At 41.5% G+C, this 24,587-nt stretch overlaps 1 protein-coding gene across 1 annotated transcript; it reads right to left on the bottom strand.

Annotated features, from left to right (window-relative positions):
• Window positions 1-3,340: 3,340 nt before the first annotated feature.
• On the bottom strand, window positions 3,341-24,512 carry LOC309644765 (olfactory receptor 1F1-like). Its single transcript, XM_082428801.1, is given in 3 exon segments — window positions 3,341-10,671; window positions 10,675-10,767; window positions 10,771-24,512. Coding segments are annotated over 3 exon segments (945 nt in total). The 5' UTR covers window positions 11,170-24,512; the 3' UTR covers window positions 3,341-10,218.
• Between the last annotated feature and the right edge of the window lie 75 nt (window positions 24,513-24,587).

The following is a 24,587-nucleotide window of genomic DNA, read 5'->3' as shown; positions in this document are numbered from 1 at the left end:
GCCTTAATAGTAATCTAAGAATTATATATTGAAAGAACAGGATACCATTTTAGGTGCGTTAAATGAGCAGGTTGTGTGTGTGTGTGTGTGTGTGTGTGTAAATGTTTGGCTTGGCAGAAGAGGGATGACAGCAGCATCCATTTACTGTGACAAGAATGTTAAAAGAAAACTATTACTCCTTGACCCAGCAATTCATCTTCTATGTACAAGGGGAAGTATCACAACATCATCATGCTGAAAAAATAAGAAACGACCTAAATGGTTGGATAAATAGGGTGGCATATTATAAAGCTAATAAAAATAATGCTTTTCATTAACCTTAGTCGTCAGGGTAAGTCTCATCCTCTCCACTCTCTCGAGCCCACTCCAGCTTCACCTTCAATTCCAACACTTCACTAAACATTTATAGAATATTTCACCCAACAACAGCAAAATACACATTCTTTTCAAACTCACATGAAGCATCACCAAGATAGACCACATCTGGGCCATGGAACACACCTCAGCAAATTTAAAAGAATAGAAATCATACAAAATGTGTTCTCAGATCACAATGAGATTAAACTAAACTATAAGTTAATAACAAAGTTGGCTGAAAAATCTCAAAATATTTGGAGATTTAACAACACACATCTAAGTAACAAACGGGTCAAAGAAGAAGTCTCAAGAAAAATTTTTAAATATTTTAAACTAAATGAAAATGGAAATACAACTTATGAAAATTTTGGGATGCAGTGAAAGCAATGCTTAGAGGGAAATTTATAGCATCGGATACATATATTAGAAAAGAATAAATACCTAAAATCAATCATCTAAGTTTCTACCTTATGATCTACAAAAGAGGAAATTAAATCCAAACAGAAGAACAGATAAAAATTAGAAAAGAAATCAAAGAAATTAAAAGTAGGAAATCAATAGAGAAAATCAACAAAATCAACAGAGAAAAATCAACAAAATCAAAAGCTGGTTCTTTGAAAAGATCAATACAATTGATAAACCCCTAGCCAGGCTAACTAACAAAAGAAGAGAGAAGGCACAAATTACTATTATCAGAAATGAAAAAAGGGGGCCATCACTATGAATCCTGTGGGCAAGAAAATGATAATAAAGGAATATTATGAATAACTCTATGCCTATAAATTTGATAACCTAGAGGAAATGGACCAATTCCTTGAAGGACACAATCTACCAAAACTCACTCAAGAAAAAATAATCAGAATAGGCCCATATTAAAGAAACTATGAATAATTAACAACCTTCCAAAAAACAGCACTGGGCACAGATGGCTTCACTATGAATGCTATAAAATGTTTAAGGAAGAAATTATGCCAATTCTCTACCATCTCTTCCAGAAAATACAAGCAAAAGGAACACTTCCTAACTCATTCTGTGAGTCCAGCATTACCCAAATACCAAAACCAGACAAAGCCATTACAAGAAAGGAAAACTACAGCTAATATCTCTCATGGATATTCACACCAAAATTCTCAACAAAATATTATCAACTTGAATCCAACAGTGTATAAAAAGAATTATCTATGATGATCAAATGAAATTTATTCCAGGTATGCAAGTCTGGTTCAACATTTCAAAAGCAATGAATGTTAAAAAAAAAAAAGAAGAAAAATCATATAATCAGATCAGCTGTAGAAAAAGCATTTGACAAAATCCAACACCTATTTGTGATAAAAACCCTCAGCAAACTAAAAATAGAGGGAAACTTCCTCAACTTGATAAAGAACATGTATAAAAACTTACAGCCAACATCATAATTAATGGTCAGAAACTAGACGCCTTCCCACTAAGATCAGGAATAAGAAACAAAGATCAGGAACAAGGATATCCCCTCTCACCACTCCCATTCAACACATACTGGACGTTCTAGCTAATGCAATAGGACAAGGAAATAAGGACTTCCCTGGAGGTCCAGTGGTTAGGACTCCACGATTTCACTGCTGAGGACCCACGTTCAATCCCTGGTTAGGGAAATAAGAGCCCACAAGCCGCACGTTGTGGCCAAAAAAACACAAAAAACAATTTCTTTGATCCTAAGACCAATGCCACATGTTTTAGGCTTTTGTTACAATACTCTCCACATCTCTGTACTGAATTAGTCAGTTATTGCTGCAGTGGTACTTAGGGAAGATATCCCAAAACTCACTGGATTATATAGTAAGCACTTGTTTTTCTCACTCCTGGGTCTACAGGTTGGTTCAGGTGGCTCTGCTTCACCCTAGACTTCAAGTTGGATTGAGGTCTGATTCTCGTGTCACGTTCTGAAACTTGGACTAAAGGGGCAGCAGCTACCTGGTGAAGTCCTTCTTGTGGTAATCATGGCAGTGCAAGAGCCAAACCAAGCTGCACAAGCAGATTTAAGGTCTCATGTTTTGACTACTCACATTTTGCTAAGGAAAGTCACACAGCCAAGTTCAAAGTCAACAGAATAGGAAAGTATATGTTACCCCAAGGGGAAGTGAGTGGGGACTGAATATTTGCCAAACAATAATCTATTACAGTGATCGAAAAGATAAAAATCCTTGTCCTCATGGAGATAACATTCTAGTAAAAAGGATAAATATAAACAACTCAGAAATGAAGATAGTGTGGTCAGATAGGATATTCTCGCAAATGTAAGCAAAGTTACAGGCACAAGGATGTCTTACACAGCACATTTGTAATGATGAAACACTGGACAAGGGGCTTCTCTGGTGGCACAGTGGTTAAGAACCCACCTGCCAATGCAGGGGACATGGGTTCGAGCCCTGGTCCTGGAAGATCCCATATGCCGCAAAGCAACTAAGCCTGTGCGCCACAACTACTGAGCCTGCCCTCTAGAGCCCGCGAGCCACAACTACTGAGCCCACATGCCACGACTACTGAAGCCCACGCACCTAGAGCCCATGCGCCACAACAAGAGAAGCCACTGCAATGAGAAGCCCGTGCACTGCAATGAAGAGTAGCCCCTCCTCACTGCAACTAGAGAAAGCCCGTGTGCAGCACCGGAGACCCAAAGCAGCCAAAAATAAATTTAAAAAACAAAACAAAACTAAAAAACACTGGATAACCTAAATGTTCATCAATCACAGCTGTTTAAATAAAATCATATGTCAACTAAATAGACTGGTGGGGAGGTTCTTTATTACTTGTTTTGATAAATTTGATATATGGTATACATTTCCTTTAAAAACAAGGTTAAGTCCATATGTATTAACATGAAAAGGTGGAACTGATGAAGAGTTTTGGGGTATCTCTCCTAAAATGTTTATGCCAATATAATCCTTTATTTTCATCTACACAAAAGAGATGTTTGTAAAACACTCCTTAAGTTATATCTTGGGAATTCTTTTTTTTTTTTTTAATTTATTTATTTATTTATTTATTTTTGGCTGTGTTGGGTCTTCGTTTCTGTGCGAGGGCTTTCTCCAGTTGCAGCAAGCAGGGGCCACTCTTCATCGCGGTGCGCTGGCCTCTCACTATCGCGGCCTCTCTTGTTGAGGAGCACAGGCTCCAGACGCGCAGGCTCAGTAGTTGTGGCTCACGGGCCCAGCTGCTCCGCGGCATGTGGGACCTTCCCAGACCAGGGCTCGAACCCGTGTCCCCTGCATTGGCAGGCAGATTCTCAACCACTGTGCCACCAGGGAAGCCCTCTTGGGAATTCTTTGCACATCAGAACTTACAAATCTACTACATTCTTTGAGTGGCTGTACTGGATTCCATTATAAGGATGGATCATAATTTACTGAATTGCTCCCCTTTAGATGGACACTTGGGGTATTTCCAAGTGTTATGTCTACTTAGTTTTACAATAATAAACATTTCTATACCTGCATCTTGGCATAATTTTGCAAGAATAATCTACCATATATTGCAAAGTATTATAAAATTTTAAAAAAGCCTCAAGCTAAAATAGCATGGTATTAGCCCAATAATAAAAGCTCATATCAGTGTATCAGAACAGAGAATCTAAAAATATATCTATATCTCTCTATACCTGTATTTATATATCTACATCTATTCATCTCTGTATGAATTTACAGAGGCATTCAGAGGATGGACTTGGTCATGGAGCTGGACATGTCAGAAACCTGGTTCCACCATGTCCTAACTGTGGGACCTTGAGACAGTCACTTAATCTCCTCAAACCCAGGGATGGCCTTGAGTGGGGATGATAATGATACTTACCTCATGGCTGCAATATTAAAATAGATATGAAGAGAAAAGTCTCGGCCAACTGGCTAGCACATAATAAGTTCCCAATGCATATTAGATACAATGATCGCATTTTACAAATGATAAAAGTGGTGTTACAAACAGTGAAGTATGGAAAGGTTATTAAAAAGTAACTGGAGCAATTTTGTAAATATATGAAGAAATGAAATTAGAGCCATAAACACAATTTATTGATTTAAACTGCAAAACCCAAAAACAACTAGAAGAAAATATAGCTAAAGATTTAAGTAATGAAAGAATGGGGAAGAAAAGCCTAAGAGAACTGGAAGAAAATGCAATGCTTTCTGGTTATAATTATATGAAATTAAAATATATAATATGTCCAAAACTTAGCAAAACTGAAAAGTATAAACTAGGGAAAGCTAGCTGTAGTATTTGTGAAAGGGTGTCTGACATGCTCAAAAAATATGGTTTAACAATTTGCTATGAAGTCAACATTTAAAGAACTCTCACAAATAATAAAAAACAATTTAAGGCTTCCCTGTCTCAATGGTTAAGAATCCCCCTGCCAATGCAGGGGACACGGGTTCAAGCCCTGGTCCGGGAAGATCCCACATGCCGTGGAGCAACTAAGCGCGTGCACCACAGCTACTGAGCCTGCGCTCTAGAGCCACAACTACTGAAGCCTGCGCGCCTAGAGCCCGTGCTCTGCAACGAGAAGCCACCGCAATGAGAAGCCTGTGCCTCACAAGGAAGAGTAGCCCCCACTCACCGCAACTAGAGAAAGCCTGCGCACAGCAACAAAGACCCAACGCAGTCAAAAAAAAAAAAAAATTTAAGTGAAAAATGCCCAGGAAGGAAAATGTAAATCAAAGATCCTATATCCAGCAAAGCTTTCAAAAACAAAGCAGAACTGCTCTACAAAAATTACTAAAGGAATTCCTTTAGGCTGAAAGCAAGTGACCCCAGGTGGCAATTAAAATCCACACAAAGAGTGCTGATAAAAGTAGGTAATTATAAAAGATAAGTGCGTTTTTTTCTCCTTTACTCTCTTAAGTGATTTTGAAAGCAACTGGATAAAATAATATGTAGGTAGTGTATTGTTGGGTCTATAGCACAAAGAAATGTAACATGTGTAATATATTTGTCAATAACAGCACAAAGGAGTTGGGTGTGAGTAGAGCTGTAATGGACTAAGGAAATGACCACAGATGGTAAGGTAATAATTTAAGAATGTATTGTGGAGTTTATAACATTGATATAATATGTGAACCGATAATACACAAATAATGCTTAAAATGGGGAAAGGGAATAGAGCTATATAGGAGAAGCTTTTCTTTCTTTATTTTTTAAATATTTACTTATTATTATTTTTTTATTTGGCTGCACCAGGTCTTAGTTGCAGCACGTGGGATCTTCACTGCAACATGCGGGATATTTTAGTGGCAGCATGAGGGATCTAGTTCCCTGACCAGGGATCGAACCCAGGCCCCCTGCACTGGGAACATGGAGTCTTAACCACTGGACCACCAGGGAAGTCCTGAGAAGCATTTCTTTATATCACGGGAATTAAGTTAGTATAAATCTGAAGCTGATGTTGATAAGTTAAAATGTATATGGTAAAACCTAGAGCAACCACTAAAAAAATCCAAAAAATATAGTGAAAAAAATAATTACTGGGGTTAAAATGCTATATTAGAAAATATACAATAAATGCAAAAGAGAGCATTAAAGACACAAAAAAAGACACAAGACACATAGAAAACAGAAAGTTAAATGGCAGACATTAATATTAAAAGTGAATGGGTTAAACAATCCAACCAAAAGTCAGAGATCATCACACTGGATTAAAAAACATGATCAAAGTATATGTTATCTACAGGGTACACACTTTAGATTCAAAGACACATTAGATTGAAAGTAAAAGGATGGAAAGAGATGTGTCATGCAAACAGAAACCACAGGAGAGCTGGAGTAGCTATACTAATATCAGACAAAACAGGCTTTAAAACAAAAAAATGTTACTATAGATAAAGATGGATATCTTATAATGATAAAAGGATAAAACAAGATTATATAAAATTTATAAACACACATGTATCTAATAACATGTATCTAATACATAAAACAAAGGCTGGAGATATCTTTCAAACTTTCAAGGAACAGGTACTGTCCATCTTATCATAAAGAATTCTTGGAAATATAGACTAAAAACTGAAAATGCTACCATTTATTCCTTTAGACAAAAATATCAATACACAATTATGGCAAACATAAAAAAGAAAATCATATGAAACTCAGAAATGGCCTCTGATTCTGAATTTTGTCCATTTTCATACAAGATATCATCTTACCTATCTCTCTGAAATTAAGGGGAACTGCCCTGTTTTCCTCTTTGTTCCTCAAAATCCAGAGCATCCTGCTCAGTGATGTTTTAACCAGTTTCATCTATTTGTCAATATTTTATTCTCTGCAATCATTTTCAAAATAAATTTAAAGTCATACTTTCAAATAGTAGTAAATTTCCTTTAAGTTTTAATTCAAGAACAGGATTACTAGTGAGTACATTTTGCTAGAACAACTTGAAGGAAATACTAGGGGCTGGAAAATAAAATTGTGGAGACTATCCAGCAATTTAGAAAGGCTTTATTACAAAATGTAAGTGGAAAATCAGGATATAAATAAGTATCTGTGTAAAATATCACAGTGCATTGACATAAATGGAACAGAAGGTGGAAAAAATGCAGTTGATTAACACGACTGGGCACTGAGAATTTTGGAGGATATTTTTTCCTTGTTTAACTTACCCATGTTCCTGTCATAATGTTGCATGATACATAAAGCTCAGATACAAAGATAAAAAATAACTAGCTTGACAGGGGTGGTGATGGTAGTGGTGGGATGAATTGGGAGATTGGGACTGACATATATACGCTAATATGTATAAACCAGATAACTAATAAGAACCTGCTGTATAAAAAAAATAAATAAAATAAAATTAAAAAAAAATAACTAGCTTGAATGCGTGGCAGAATTAGGGCTTCCTGGAGCCCTTAAATGAACCTTCTCCTTCCTGCCCCAACACCAGTCCGACCCTCCCATCACAAGTGCCTGTATCTCTGTGTCTCTGTTGTGAGAAAGAGAAATCAGCCCTGATATCAAGGAACCAGCCTAGCACTCACAGCTAGGTCTTGGTACTTTCTTTCTTTCTTTTTTTTTTTTTTCTGTGCCATGCAGCACGTGGGATCTTAGTTCCCTGACCAGGGATTGAACCCATGCCCCCTACACTGGAAGCACAGAGTCTTAACCACTGGACAGCCAGGGAAGTCCCTTGGTGATTTCTTTTTCTTTTTCTTTTTTAACATCTTTATTGGAGTATAATTACTTTACAATGTTGTTTTAGTTTCTGCTGTATAACAAAGTGAATCAGCTATATGTATACATATATCCCCATATCCCTTCCCTCTTATGTCTCCCTCCCATCGTCCCTATCCCACCCCTCTAGGTGGACACAAAGCACCGAGCTGATCTCCCTGTGCTATGCAGCTGCTTCCCACTAGCTATCTATTTTACATTTGGTAGTGTATATATGTCCATGCCACTCTTTCACTTCATCCCAGCTTACCCTTACCCCTCCCTGTGTCCTCACGTCCATTCCCTACGTCTGCGTCTTTATTCCTGTCCTGCCCCTAGGTTCTTCAGAACCTTTTTTTTTTTTTTTAGATTCCATGTATATGTCTTAGCATATGGTATTTGTTTTTCTCTTTCTGACTTACTTCACTCTGTATGACAGACTCTAGGTCCATCCACCTCACTACAAATAACTCAATTTGTATGGCTGAGTAATATTCCATTGTATATATGTGCCACATCTTCTTTATCCATTCATCTATTGATGGACGCTTAGGTTGCTTCCATGTCCTGGCTATTGTAAATAGAGCTGCAATGAACATTGTGGTACATGACTCTTTTTGAATTATGGTTTTCTCTGAGTATATGCCCAGTAGTGGGATTGCTGGGTCATATGGCAGTTCTATTTTTAGTTTTTTAAGGAACCTCCATACTGTTCTCCATAGTGGCTGTATCAATTTACATTCCCACCAACAGTGCAAGAGGGTTCCCTTTTCTCCACACCCTCTCCAGCATTTATTGTTTCTAGATTTTTTGATGATGGCCATTCTGACTGGAGTGAGGTGATACCTCATTGTAGTTTTGATTTGCATTTCTCTAATGATTAGTGATATTGAGCATCCTTTCATGTGTTTGTTGGCAATCTGTATATCTTCTTTGGAGAAATGTCTATTTAGGTCTTCTGCCCATTTTTGTGTTGGGTTGTTTGTTTTTTTGATATTGAGCTGCATGAACTGCTTATAAATTTTGGACATTAATCCTTTGTCAGTTGCTTCATTTGCAAATATTTTCTCCCATTCTGAGGGTTGTCTTTTCATCTTGTTTATGTTTTCCTTTGCTGTGCAAAAGCTTTTAAGTTTCATTAGGTCCCATTTTTTAATTTTTGTTTTTATTTCCATTTCTCTAGGAGGTGGGTCAAAAAGGATCTTGCTGTGATTTATGTCATAGAGTGTTCTGCCTATGTTTTCCTCTAAGAGTTTTATAGTGTCTGGTCTTACATTTAGGTCTTTAATCCATTTTGAGTTTATTTTTGTGTATGGTGTTAGGGAGTGTTCTAATTTCATTCTTTTACATGTAGCTGTCCAGTGTTCCCAGCACCACTTACTGAAGAGGCTTTCTTTTCTCCATTGTATATTCTTGCCTCCTTTATCAAAAATAAGGTGACCATAGGTGCGTGGGTTTATCTCTGGGCTTTCTATCCTGTTCCATTGATCTATACGTCTGTTTTTGTGCCAGTACCATACTGTCTTGATTACTGTGGCTTTGTAGTATAGTCTGAAGTCAGGGAGCCCGATTCCTCCAGCTCCGTTTTTCTTTCTCAAGATTGCTTTGGCTATTCGGGGTCTTTGGTGTTTCCATACAAATTGTGAAATTTTTTGTTCTAGTTCTGTGAAAAATGCCATTGGTAGTTTGATAGGGATTGCATTGAATCTGTAGATTGCTTTGGGTAGTATAGTCATTTTCACAATGTCGATTCTTCCAATCCAAGAACATGGTATATCTCTCCATCTGTTTGTATCATCTTTAATTTCTTTCATCAGTGTCTTATAGTTTTCTGCATAGAGGTCTTTTGTCTCCTTAGGTAGGTTTATTCCTAGGTATTTTATTCTTTTTGTTGCAATGGTAAATGGGAGTGTTTCCTTAATTTCTCTTTCAGATTTTTCATCATTGGTGTATAGGAATGCAAGAGATTTCTGTGCATTAATTTTGTATCCTGCTACTTTGCTTGGTGCTTCCTTGATGAACACAGAGAGTTGCACAGAATATCAGTGTCACACAAGGCCATTCTGTGACTGTTACAAAGTAAGACAAAACAAGACCACTCTGTAAGCATGTGAACACTAAAACATGAACACTGTCCAAGCCACAAAAATGACCAAACTCCCCCTGTGCTGGTGGATATGAGTGACTGCTACTTCTTTTCCAATCACAGCTTTGCCCTCAGTCTAGTTTTCCCTCCTTCTAGATGAAATATATTAAGATAGCGAACCAAAATTATCCTCACTTTGTGACATTTTTGAATCCAGAGCAAAGACCCAATCCTTACCAAAATCACCTCATACAAGCCCAAGTCTTTTAATAAGTCCTTTTGAGCACCTTCCTACTAAGATACCTCACTATTCCCCCCATGATGTGTGTAACTCCCTTGTTACAATGAGTAATAAACGCAACTTATTCAACAAGAGGTGTGCTCCTAATGGGTTTTGGCTGGAGGGCACTGACGGTTGGAATAGTCAAGTTATTTGGTACAAGGATCTCTCTTTCCATCTTTATCCTGAAGAGGCTGTATCAAGTTTTGTTCTCCCAAGATAGATAGTAGATGATTCTCTTACAAAAGACAAATGTTAACTTTTGCATAATCAAAAAACCAAAAACATGATTTTCTTATAAATTAGTCCCCTCCATGATTTTCTTAGCCTATTTCATTACTGAGTGGAAAAAATTCATAGCAACCACTTTTCCAAGAGCCTCTTTTATGTCCTGGCTTCTCAGGCTGTAGATGAAGGGGTTCAGCATGGGAGTCACCACAGAGAACATCGCAGCAGCTGCTATGTCTATCTCAGCTGAATGGGAGGATAAAGGGTTGAAATACAGAAATATGATGGTGCCATAGAAGAGGAAAACCATAGCCAGGTGGGAGCCACAGGTGGAGAAGGCTTTCCATCTTCCCTTTGTGGGTTGGATTCTGAGGACAGCACAGGTGATAAGGATACATGATACCAGGATGCAAACAAATGGGGTGCTCATTATTGACCGTGCTTCAATTAGAATCATCACCTCACTGAGGTGTGTATCAGAGCAGGAGAGTTTCAGGAGGGTGGTCACATCACAGAAGAACTGGGGGATGGCATTGTCTGCACAGAATGAGAGTCAAGCCATCAGCAGGGTATGCAACAGCATATCCAGGTTGGCAATGACCCACGATCCAGTGACCAGCAGGGCACAGAGCTGGTGGCTCATCTTTGCTTAGTAGTGTAAGGGGTGGCATACAGCAACAAAGCGGTCATAGGCCATCACAGCCAAGAGGAAATTGTCCATGTCCATGAACGTGAAAACAAAATACATCTGCGTGAGACACCTAGAGAAGGGGATGGTCTGCTTCCTGAGTATGTGGTTGGCCAGCATCTTGGGGACAGTGGTGGAGGAGAAGCAGATGTCCACAAAGGACAGGTTGCAGAGGAAGAAGGACACGGGGATGTGCAAGCGGGAGTCCGTGCTGATGGCCAAGAGGATGAGCAGGTTTCCCAGGACCGTGGCCAGGTACCTGCTCAGGAAGAGCACGAAGAGGAGCTGCTGCTGCTGCTGGGGCTGCCTGGAGAGCCCCAGGAGGAGGAACTCAGAGTTACTTGACTGGTTTGTCTCTCCCATGGGGCTGGACTCAGATGCAGAGAAGAGAAGCAGAGGTCAGAAACCTAGAAGCAAAGGGTTTGGGTGCAATAACCCAAGCTCCAGCCATGGTCATGTTAATAAAACCTACATTAGAGTTGCTCAGTCAGAATCTGCCCCTACTCCCTACACCCTCAACTTCCGACCTCCAGTCCTAGATGATGCTGGTCCCACTGGACTAATTTTTTAAATTATATGAAATATAACATAAAAACAACACACAGGCACATACACAGCCCTTCCCTGACATTATGTGCATCTTTGTTAACATTCTCAGGCTTTTGCCCACTTAGTAGATCATAGAGAGAAGAGAAACAGCTCATTGGTACTGGGTTTATCACAAGCAACAGATGAGGGATTCAGGACTTTTACTACTACTTCCTGGATCTGGAAGATTTAACAAAGGAGGTTCTTCAGAGAACTTCACCGGGGACTTCCCTAGTGGCACAGTGGTTAAGAATCCACCTGCCAATGCAGGGGACATGGGTTCGAGCCCTGGTCCGGGAAGATCCCACATGCCTTAGAGCAGCTAAGCCCATGCACCACAACTACTGAGGCTGCGCTCTAGAGCCCGCGAGCCACAACTACTGAGCCTGCGCTCTAGAGCCCGTGAGCCACAACTACTGAGCCCGCGTGCCACAACTACTGAAGCCCGCGTGCCTAGAGCCCACGCTCCGCAACAAGGGAAGCCACTGTGATGATAAGCCTGCGCGCCACAATGAAGAGTAGCCCCGGGGCTTCCCTGGTGGCACAGTGGTTGAGAATCTTCCTGCTAATGCAGGGGACACGGGTTCGAGCCCTGGTCTGGGAGGATCCCACATGCCGCGGAGCAACTAGGCCCATGAGCCACAGCTGCTGAGCCTGCGCATCTGGAGCCTGTGCTCCGCAACAAGAGAGGCCATGATAGTGAGAGGCCCACGCACCGCGATGAAGAGTGGCTCCTGCTTGCCGCAACTGGAGGAAGCCCTCGCGCAGAAACGAAGACCCAACACAGCCAAAAATAAATAAATAAATAATAATTAAAAGGTGCTAATAATTAAAAAAAAAAAAAAGAGTAGCCCCTGCTCGCCGCAACTAGAGAAAGCCCGCGCGCAAAAAAGAAGACCCAACGCAGCCTAAAATAAATAAATAAATAAATAAATAAATAAATAAATAAATAAATAAATAAAATTCACCCATTAGTAAAGAAATATTGACATCCCCACTGTTACAATCTTACCTGGGAGAAGTTCGTGCTGTTGCTATCAAGTGTTCTTCACCTTTGAGGAACTGGCCAGTGCTCCTCTTTATTATAAGGTTTGGAAAGTCTTGGAAATCTAGGTAGGTCCTGAGCAAATGAGGAGCGGAGATTCATGGCCTTAGCTCTCTGTGCAGGATGTTTGGGGGTATCAGAGATGGGTACTTACAGTAGCCTCCATGGCCACTGGGACCAGATTCCCTGAGAGCCTTATTAGAGACAAGCAGAAAGTAATTGTCCCACCTATTTCCTGGTCCCCATGAGCCCAATCATGATGAATGACAAAGCATATGATCTAACTCCTGGGTCAGAACTTGGAGATAAAGCAATCTGGGTGGAGAGAAGTCCCAGAGAAAACTCCCTGAGATTTCCAAATTCATCACCTTGCTGATCTGGGCTTACGTTTATGTATTTGAAAGCTCAGTTATTAAAAGATTTTTCTTCTCATTTTCTTAGCTCAGAAACTGGGGTTATTTCAGTGTTATCTGAGTCAATCTCTTTTTCTCTAATATCTATCCGGTCATTTACTGATTAGAGCTAGCGATGTATTTGCAGACAGGGATGCTGGGGTGGGGTGGGGGTGGCAGTACAGAGTTGTGCTTAATCCTGTAAAGCATTTGATGTAAAGGATTAGCCTCGCGGGAGAGATGTATCAGAGAGCACAGCATACCAGGATTGAGAAGCTCCAGGCTCCCAGAGTAGACTTCTTTGGAGATGTCTTCCCAGCTCACAATGGATCACCCTTTTCTGAGGATGGTCCCCAATCCACAGAGTCACAGGGGTGTGGGCTCCAGCAGCCCAATTTATAGTCCACCACCTCTGCCCAGTGAGGATTCACGATTGGATTTGGGAACCTGGCACTGAGGCTGCGGACCTGCAGGTAATTCTCAGTATGACTTGGCCTGGATGTGGAAACCCAGAAGATCGCAACTCTCTCCTGACTGCCCCATAGATGGAGAAGCAAAAGTCTATGCAGAAAGGCCAAAAATGCACACACACAGAGAGAAACAATGATAGATGGAAGGAGTACTAGTGGTGGCCCAGTTCAGGGTTCAAGTCCTTTTCTGATGATTGGTTACATTGTGGCAATTCTTAGACGAAAATAATAAAACTGAAGTCATGCTGATTAAGCAGAAAAGGATTTCTTGAAAATGATAGCTTATACTTCAAAACTACGGAGCAACTGGAGAAGCAGGCTCAGGAGGTCACTCGGCGCTATAATGGCCCAAATCATACCACAGCACAGGTTTGATTAGCATGTTCCTGCTGCCTCCAAGCATAAATCTTACAGTTCATGGCTCTGACACAGCTAGCCACTGGACATAGGGTGCCACCAGTAGCACTGTTACCTGGGGATCCATTTTGCTGCAATGGCTGCCACTGCTAGAAAAATTTCCTCCTTGTCTCCCTTTCTTTGTGTCAAAGGCTGAGTCAGGATATCTAATGGGTAGGCACATGCCCACAGCTTAGCTGCTACAGGGGCTGTGAGATAATTTATTCAGGGTTTCCTGTGATACAGGAAGAAGTAGGCTTTTCTTCCCAACAAGAATGATGAGGTAGGGTATTACCTGAGCTTTGGAAGGGGTCACAGAAGTTGAGAAGCCAAAAAAAAAGATAAATGCCCACTAGAATCCACCCCTCCAGTTGTATAACATTAACACACATCCCTCTTACCAACTTACCCTTCAGTAGAATAGCAATTCTCTGGTCTAACATAATACAACTATCCTTCTCACAACAGGGGAACAACTCAAATCCCATCAGTTACTGTATCCAGGTCCCAAACCAAGATCTTCCTTGATCCAATCATGATCCCATCCTGACATTCTATAACTTCGGAATCAAACCTGAAAGCTAACCAATAACTACATATCCTATGTATATGTAAAACAGAGGGAGGAAGGGAGAGAAAAGAAGAAAGCTAGCTAGCTAAAATACATAAATATATACGTAACAAAGGAAGGAGGAAAATATGACTGATGATGTAATCTTCATTTCCACAGGTAGTCATGAACAATTAATTGATATTAATAATGTTCCTTAACTACAATCTAATTCATGTTCCCTTTATCTTTAGCCAGCATCTCAGCTACTCAAGGTTTTAAAAATCTGAATAGTGACTTTAATTCTCATGTCTGAGAGATCTGACATCCTTATGATCTTGCCCATATAAGATTGTCCTAGTCTTTCATTAACTGCCATCACTGGACATGGCAATTCCAGAATCCTCTCAAGGAGATCTTTTCATCCATTATCCTCTCTGCTACCACGGTGTAGCAGAAAAACTATTTTCTACTGATAGTCAAAGTTATAACAATATTAGAATCTCCTTTTGGTCAGTTTATCCAAGTAGCAAAAGGAGCCCAAATTGGCCAGCAAGAAGTCTCTTCAGAGCCCAGTGTTGCTGGGATAAAAAGCAAAATTTTGCAAGTAGATCATTAGGTATTACAAAAAGAGGTGCCCACTTTTACCTCTTGTTTCCTTGCCCCATAAATTCCTGGTTGGGAGAAAGTTCAGCATATTGTCCACTGGTACGAAACTTATACTGTATCCTGTAAAACAGCACCCTAACATTACAGGGTAACCTCAAAAATTGAGGTACCAAAATTGAGTCTTTAAAAGACCATTTCTCTGTTCCATAAGGTCAACTGCTTCTGGTGATGGTGTAAAAGTAAATGCTCGGACTTTCCTGGTGGTCCAGCAGTTAAGACTACATGCTCTCAATGCAGGGGCCCCAGGTTTGACCCCTGGTCAGGGAACTAGATCCCACATGCTGCAACTAAAGATCCAGCACACCCCAACTAAAGATCCCGCACACGGCAACGAAGACCCTGCCTGCCACAATTAAGACCCCGCACAGCCAAATAAATAAAATAAATATTTTTTTAAATTTCCCCCCAAAGTCCTTTAAAAAAAAAGAAAGTAAATGCCAAAGAATCCCATGGACACTAGCCTTATCCCTTGTATTAGTTATCTATTGTCAAGTAACAAGTTACACCAAAAGTTTGCAACTTAAAACAGTAAACATTTATCTCACACATTTCCTATGGGTCAGGAATCTGGTAATGGTTTAGCTGAATGGTTCTGGATCAGGGCTTCTCATGAGACTGCAGTTAAGTTATCTGCAGGGGCTCAGTCATCTGAAAGTTTGACCATGGGTGGAGGATGAGTGTCCAAGATGGCTCCTTCACATTGCTATTGGCAGGAAGCCTCAGTTCCTCTCATGGACTTCCCCATAAAGCTAACTTGATAGGTCCTTGCAACAGAGTAGCTGGCCTCCCCCTGAGCAAGTGATTCAAGACAGCAAGATACAAGCCACAATATCTTTTATGAGGGAGCTCCAGAAGTTAAACAGCAACATTTCCACAACATCCTATAGCTCACAGAGTGCTACGGATTGAATGTGTCCCCACAAAATTCATATGTTGAAATCCCAACCCCCAGGGTGATGGTATTAGGAGTTGAAGCCTTTGGGAAGTGATTAGGTCATGAGGGGAGAGCCCTCACCAACAGGATTAGTACCCTTATAAAAGAGGCCTGAGAAAGCTCCCTTGTCCCTTCCACCATGTGAGATGGAACCGCTATCTATGAACCAGGAAGTGGGCTCTCACCAGACACCAAATGTGCCAGCATCTTGATTTTGGACTTTCCAGCCTCCAGAACTGTGAAAAATAAATTTCTGTTATGTATAAACTACCTAGTCCATGGTTTTGGCTGTGTTGGGTCTTCGTTGCTGTGCAGGGATTTTCTCTAGTTGCGGTGAGTGGGGGCTACTCTTCATTGCGGTGCGCGGGCTTCTCATTGTCGTGGCTTCTCTTGTTGCAGAGCATGGGCTCTAGGCGCGCAGGCTTCAGTAGTTGTGGCATGTGGGCTCAGTAGTGTCTTGCGGGCCCTAGAGCTCAGGCTCAGTAGTTGTGGCACATGGGCTTAGTTGCTCCGCGCCATGTGGGATCTTCCCAGGCCAGGGCTCAAACCTGTGTCCCTTGAATTGGCAGGCAGATTCTTAACCACTGTGACACCAGGGAAGCCCCCAGTCCATGGTATTTTGTTACAGAAGCCCGAATGGATTAAGACACAAAGTCAGCCCAATTCAGGGTGTGAAGGGATTACACAAGACTAGGATCGCTGGGGACCATCTTGACAACTGGCTACCACATTCTTTTTATTATAAAGTGAGTTATTTGGTTAGAAACGATGTTGGTGGGATGCCAAGTTGATGAATAGATCCATTCATCCTTAACACACATCCCATTAGTCTTTCAACCTCAGGTTGTGTACATTTTCAACCTCAGGTTGTGTTCCTTGTGTACATTGGTTGGTTTTCCTTTCCTGAATGCTTCTGCACATTCCCAGATACTCATGCTCACCATAGGTTTTCTACCTATATCATCTTGATTAAGTAGTAAGTGATGCCTGGGATGTCATAAATATCCCGAGTCTGACTCACAAGACTCAAATCTTAACATCTCCTTTAGGTCTGCAGAACCAATTACATACATCAACATTGCCTCCTAGACTAGAAATCTTGGGAAGTTTAAAACAACGATTCTCAAACATTAACGTGCACAGAAATCACCTGGAATGTTGTTAAAGTGAAGATTCTGACGCAGGAAGTCTGGAATGGAGCCTGAGATTACGCATTTCTAACAATCAGCCAGGCAATGATGCCTGGTCCTCGGATCACAGAGTAGTGGCAAAGGCTCAGCACTGGAGTAAAAGGAGCCCTTACTCTAAGAAGGGTACACCGGTTTTTGCGATACTGGCTTCCCAGCCAACCTCGCTTTTTGAAAGGATATCCGGATTGGAAGTCAGACCTTGACTTCCGACAGTCCCAGCCTGTGGAAGCAAGAGACGGGAATCTTGAACACCTCGTTACCCATCCTAACCGGGAAGGGCAGACAGAAGGGGCAGAGACCAAAAGGACCGGGACCAGGTGAAGTGTGGAAGGCTGATGGGACCCGCCAGTTGCCCAGGTTTGGCGGGCACCAACCCCTGAGTTTCTCTTTATACCATTTCGGGGTAAAGAGTCAGAGCCACTTACTGCAACGCAGAACACCCGCTCCTTACTGGAGCTCCCAGCCCGCGATACTTCCGGTGAAAGACGCAGTTGCACTTTCCCAAAGAGACTGCGCAGAGCTGAGGCCCCGCCCCCTTCTTTCTAATTGGGCAGGAGCACGTGGGGTGCGGGGGGGGGGGCGCTGGTCCGTTATTATTGGATAATTAAAGAAAGTCTGCAAGGGGCGGGGCAAGGAGAGCCATACAACGCAGCCTCTGATTGGTCCCGGTCGAGGGCGTGTGCAGCGCTTCGGGAAAGATCCGGCAGAGTCTGTGCCTCCCGCGCTGCGCCTGAGCGTGAGGGGCCAGAATTGGGAAGTCCTCTTACGTGCGAAAGACTCCTGACACTGAGTGGATGGGAATAGAGGTGCAAAGCTCCAGGGGTCCCCAAAAGCTTAATATTCAAGATAAATCATATTTCAATGCAGTGAGTTTAAAAGCAATATTAGTGCAAGAAATCTTTGAACAAAATATCAAAATTTTAAAGACAAGATCAGTAAGTTGGAAGTTAATTTAATAGTATTTAAGAGCTTCGGTTGATTGAGAGAAGTTGTCAAAAATGGTAGTTCTTTCTGTTGAGACCGAGTTGGGCAAAGAAGTAGATTTTAAAAATATTACTGATGTTTGATTCCACTAAAACTAGTGTCAAATATACACACCAGCCAGACATTAGTTAAAGCGGTGAAACCGATTTTATTCGGTAATTACAGTAGTTCCCCCATTTATCCTTGGTGGGGGTAGGGTCCAAGACTCTCAGTGGCTGCCTGAAACTATGGATCTACTGAGCCCTATGTATACTGTTTTTTCATACACATACATACCTATGATAAAGTTTAATTTATTAATTAGGCATAATAAGAGATTAACAACAATAATAATAAAATAGAACAATTATAACAATATACTGTAATAAATGTTATCTGATATGGTTCTCTCTCAGAATAACTTATTGTACAAGTGTAATGCCCGTCCATCTTAACTAAGCACTCATTACACACTGTGACATATTTTTTATAAATGGCATATTCTTTTCTAATATGTATGTATATAAACTTATTTATTCATTTATTTTTGGCTGCGTTGGGTCTTTGTTAGTGGGCGCAGGCTTCCTCTAGTTGCAACGAGCGGGGGCTGCTCTTCATTGCGGTTGTGGGGGCTTCTCACTGTGGTGGCTTCTCTTGTTGCAGAGCAAGGGCTCTAGGCGCGTGGGCTTCAGTAGTTGCGGCACGTGGGCTCAGTAGTTGTGGCTCGCGGGCTCTAGAGTGCAAGCTCAGTAGCTGTGGTGCACAGGCTGCACAGCATGTGGGATCTTCCCGGACCAGGGCTCGAACCCTAGTCCCCTGTATTGGCAGGCGGATTCTTAACCACGGAGCCACCAGGGAAGTTCCGTGGCTGTAACTTCTGCAATTTGGGGTGCAACAGCAAAACTAGTGGGAGGCCCGAGCACCGCGGCGAGGAGTGGCCCCCACTTGCGGCAGCTGGAAATGGCCTGCACTCAGCGGCCAAGACCCAACGCAGCCAGAAATGGAAGTGAATGAATGAATGGATTTATTAAAAATAAAATAAAATACATTAAAACATGCACATAGGATTCAATATGGCTTGAAAGGTGGCAGAGAGCTGAGACAAGCCCATCAACCCCTTCAGGAAACTTTCTCGTCTTCTTCTCCCCATATTGATTCAGTCATATAATCATTTACTCAGGCAAATAATAATTGTTGAGCAACCACTACATCCCAGGTACTGTTGAAAAAACTGGGTCCCTGCAGTCATAGAGATACAGCCTAGTCGGGGTAGGGGGCATGAGGAAAAAAAACAAAAAACAAAATAATTCCTTCAGGGTATTGATTTCTGCTATTTACTCATTCTTCATGAAACATTATGCACTTCACGTGAACCAGACCCAGCGCCCAACACTGAGTGTACAAACGTGAATAATGACCCATTTCTTATCGCAAGGATGGAAGACCCAAGAATGAATGCAAACAACTGCAGGAGAAGATTGTACAGGAAAAGGCAAGCAATTCTATTGGGATAACATTTAATTTCCAAGGGCTGCCATAACAAAGTAGCATAAACTAGGGGCTTCCCTGGTGGCGCTGTGGTTAAGAATCTGCCTGCCAAAAAAAAAAAAAAAAAAAAAAGAATCTGCCTGCCAGTGCAGGGGACATGGGTTCGAGGCCGGGTCCAGGAAGATCCCACAGGCCGGGGAGCAACTAAGCCCATGCGCCACAACTACTGAGCCTGCACTCTGGAGCCTGCAAGCCACAACTACTGAAGACTGCACGCCTAGAGCCCGTGCTCCACAACAAAGAGAAGCCACCGCAAGGAGAAGCCTGTTCACCACAACAAAGAGTAGTCCCCGCTGGCTGCAACTAGAGAAAGCCCGCGTACGGCAACGAAGACCCAACGCAGCCAAAAATAAATAAATAAATAAAAATTTAAAATGCTACAAAGTACCACAAACTAGATGGCTATAAACAACAGAAATTTATCTCACAGTTCGGGAGGCTAGAAGTCCAAAATCAAGGTGTTGGCAGGGTTGATTCCTTCTGGAGGTTCTGAGGGAGAACCTTTTCTACCTTCTGTGGCTGCAGCAACACCTGGGATCATTTAAGGTTGCTTAGTGCCAGCAATCCAGGTGATGCTTGTAAATGCATGCATCACTCCAATCTCTTGTGTTTACAAGAACTTCACAACCACTGGGACCATATTCCCTGAGAGGCTCATTAGAGAAAAGGATAATTGTCTTGCCTACTTCTTGGTCCCTTTGTACCAAACAATGATGATAAAGAATATTGTTTTAGGTTTAGATGTAACTCTTGGGTCAAAACTTGAAGATATTACAAATGAAGCCAGCGCTATGGAGATAAATCCCAGACAAAATTCCCTGGGACCTCAAACCTGGGACCTGGCTGATCTGGGCCTGTGCACATAGATGGGTAAATTCAGTTATTAAATCCTAGTTCTCCTCACTTCCTTTGTTCACACCTGGGGCTATTCCTGAGTTTCCTGTGTAATTCTTGCTTTCTTATGTCTGGTTATATCCAGAGAAGATTAGTGATGCCTAATCGTGTCCATTGGGCAGAGGGGAATATTGAAAACCCATTACAGAGCTGAGCTTAATTCATGATCACACCTGGGTTAAAGGACAACCTGATTCTAAGGGAAGTTGTCTCCAGGAGAACCCAGCATACTGTGATTTACAAACTCCACGTCCCAAGGCAGATACTTTTTGGGATGTCTGTCCAGCTTACATTGTTTACCTTTTTTCTGAATGGAACCCCTAATTCACATAGTAGTGACCGTGGGGCCCCAGCAACCATATTTATACCACATCCCTCTCTTCATCATAGCTGGTTAGACCAGGGTACTTGGAACTAGGCTGAGGGAAAGCCAGTCCATATCACTATGTGGTTTGGCTGGAAAGTGTAAATCCAGCCCTCTTCTGCCTGCCCATTGCTATCCTATGGACTGAGGAGCAGAGAAGTGCTGAAGGAACAAACACAGAGAGAGGAGAAGATATTAGTTGGAGAAAACCCTCATGGTTTTCTAATTCTGGGTTTGAGTCTTTACCTGATGACTGGCTACATTCCAAAATGTTTCACTCAGGGTTCTTAGTCATAAATAATAAAAACCGATATGGCTAATTTGAGCAGAAAATTTTAAAAATTAAAAAAATCTTTTTTAAAAATATTGAGTCCATCAAAGGATGAATGGATAAGTAAATTGTAGCTGGGTGGAGGAATATATTGGGAGTTTGGGATTGACATGTACACACTACTATATTTAAAATAGGTAACCAACAAGGACCTACGGTATAGCATAGGGAACTCGGCTAAATATTCTCTAAAAACCTAAATGGGAAAAGAATTTGAAAAGAATGGATACTTGTATGGGTATAACGGAATCACTTTTCTGTACACCTGCAACTAACACATCATTGTTGATCAACAACACTCCAATATAAAATAAAAAATTTTTAAATTGTATAAATAAATAAATAAATTTTATTTATACAATGGGATATTATTCAGCCATAAAAAGGAATGAAGTCATGATACATATTGCAACCTGTATGAACCTCAAAATCATTATGCTAAGTAAAAGAAGACAGACACAAAAGGTCACATAGTGTATGATAGGACATCTGGGTGGAGGGGCCCAAGAGTCAGATGTTTTGGACCTGTGACTCAGGCAAGGGTCCAGCTTCACATGGTTCAGAAGTCATCAGTACATAAGTTTATCTGAGGCCATGGGAGTGAATGTGATTGTCCACGGAAAGGGAGTAACATGAGAAGGAAAAAAAAGTCCAAGAATAAAACCCATGAGGATAATAACATATAGTGAGGTGACAGAAATAGAGGCCAGCAAATGTGATCTGTAAAGGTAGAAATCAGGAAACAATCAGTGAACAAGAAGGAAGTGGTGTCTCGGAAGCCAAGAGCTAAGTTTCAAAAAAAAAAAAAAAAACCGTATCAGTAATGTATTATCAAAATAATAGTATGTGACAAAACTCCCCAACCTCAATGGAATAGAAAAGCAATAACCTCCTATTCATTGGTCTCAAGGTCAAATTCAGCTTCAGACTGTGGGCCATCTGGGTTTGGCACCGGGCTGTGGGACAGGCTCACGTCCTCTCTTCTTGTATCCTCCTGGGTCTCAGGCTGGAGGGGCAGCAGCAACCCAGAGCATGGTCTCCTGATGGAGCAATGGGCTGTGGGTGGGCAAACCCAACCCCAAGCCCATTTGAAGCCTCTCCTTAGGTCACCTGCACTGACATCCCATTGGCCAAAACCCAAGTCAAGGTTCAGGGAAGGGCACTCCATCTGCCATGAGGCCATGGAAAGGGCATGGATATATAATGGTATTATAAGCAAGTGAAAGACTGAGATTCATAATTCATTCTACCATACAAACCTAGTGGTAAACAATGCCAATGAGACAGAGAAATTAAGCAAAGAAGTAGATGACATCAATTATATTTTGTAAAATTATTTTTTAAAGAAAACATTACATGATGTTTTCAAAGTATATTTTTATAATATGGTAAATGCAATCCAGCCTGGTAGTTAAGCATATGTGTTTTGGTCAGCCAACATGGCTTAGTTGTACTTATTGTTAGAATATCATTATAATTAAAATGTTAAATGAAAACGTGAGATAGAAACATATTCAGAATGCAGGGTTTTTAGATAGTTTTCTTTCTTCTTGATAACTCTCTGCTTTTTCCAAAAAGTTTCTTTAATAGGCATTGTTGAGAACTGTGATGGGGTCTGAGATTTTACCCTATTAACTAATCTAGTCTTCCAGGTTCGTGGATGGTAGCAGAAGACACAAGACTGTTGGGTCAAAGACAAAGAACTTTAAGGCATAACTCAGAAATATTGCGGTTCAGTTCCAGACCACCAAAATAAGGCAAATATCAAAATAAAGCAAGTTGGGCTTCCCTGGTGGCGCAGTGGTTGAGAATCTGCCTGCTAATGCAGGGGACACGGGTTCAAGCCCTGGTCTGGGAAGATCCCACATGCCGCGGAGCAATGAGGTCCGTGAGCCACAACTACTGATCCTGCGTGTCTGGAGCCTGTGCTCCGCAACAAGAGAGACCACGACAGTGAGAGGCCCGCGCACCACGATGAAGAGTGGCCCCCGCTTGCTGCAACTAGAGAAAGCCCTCGCACAGAAACGAAGACCCAATACAGCCATAAATAAATAAATAAATAAATAAATAAATTTAAATAAATAAATAAAGCAAGTCACATTAATATTTTGGTTTCTAGTGCTTATAAAAGTTATGTTTACACTGTGCTGTAGTCTACTGTGTGCACTAGCATTATGCCTTTAAAAAATGTACGTACCGAGCAGAAGCAAGAAGAACTACAATCCTGGGGACTTCCCTGGTGGCGCAGTGGTTAAGAATCTGCCTGCCAATGCGGAGGACATGGGTTCGAGCCCTGGTCTGGGAAGATCCCACATGCCACGGAGCAACTAAGCCCATGCACCACAATTACTGAGCCTGCGCTCTAGAGCCTGCGAGCCACAACTACTGAGCCCATGTGCCACAACTACTGAAGCCTGCGTGCCCTAGAGCCCATGCTCCACAACAAGAGAAGCCCGCGCACCGCAACGAAGAGTAGCCCCCGCTCCCCGCAAATAGAGAAAGCCCGCGTGCAGCAACAAAGACCCAACGCAGCCAAAAATAAATACATGAATAAATTTATAAAAGAAGAACTACAGTCCTGCAGCCTGTGGAACAAAAACCACATTCACAGAAAGACAGACAAGATGAAAAGGCAGAGGGCTATGTACCAGATGAAGGAACAAGATAAAACCTCAGAAAAACAACTAAATGAAGTGGAGATAGACAACCTTCCAGAAAAAGAGCTCAGAATAATGAGAGTGAAGATGATCCAGGACCTCGGAAAAAGAATGAAGGCAAAGATCGAGAAGATGCAAGAAATGTTTAACAAAGACCTAGAAGAATTAAAGAACAAACAGAGATGAACAATAAAATAACTGAAATGAAAACTACACTAGAAGGAATCAATAGCAGAATAACTGAGGCAGAAGAACGGATAGGTGACCTGGAAGACAGAATGGTGGAATTCACTGCTGCGGAACAGACTAAAGAAAAAATAATGAAAAGAAATGAAGACAGCCTAAGAGACCTCTGGGACAACATTAAACGCAGCAACATTCGCATTATAGGGGTCCCAGAAGGAGAAGAGAGAGAGAAAGGACCCGAGAAAATATTTGAAGAGATTATAGTCGAAAACTTCCCTAACATGGGAAAGGAAATAGCCACCCAAGTCCAGGAAGGCCAGAGAGTCCCAGGCAGGATAAACCCAAGGAGAAACACGCCGAGACACATAGTAATCAAATTGGCAAAAATTAAAGACAAAGAAAAATTATTGAAAGCAGCAAGGGAAAAACGACAAGTAACATACAGCGGAACTCCCATAAGGTTAACAGCTGATTTCTCAGCAGAAACTCTACAAGCCAGAAGGCAGTGGCATGATATACTTAAAGTGATGAAAGGGAAGAACCTACAACCAAGATCACTCTACCTGGGAAGGATCTCATTCAGATTTGATGCAGAAATCAAAAG

Source organism: Balaenoptera physalus (genome assembly GCF_965194825.1).
Source record: "Balaenoptera physalus genome assembly, chromosome: 16".
NCBI lineage: Eukaryota > Metazoa > Chordata > Mammalia > Artiodactyla > Balaenopteridae > Balaenoptera > Balaenoptera physalus.
The sequence above is the reverse complement of the archived record's forward strand: the minus strand, read 5'-3'. Positions and strand labels throughout refer to the sequence as shown.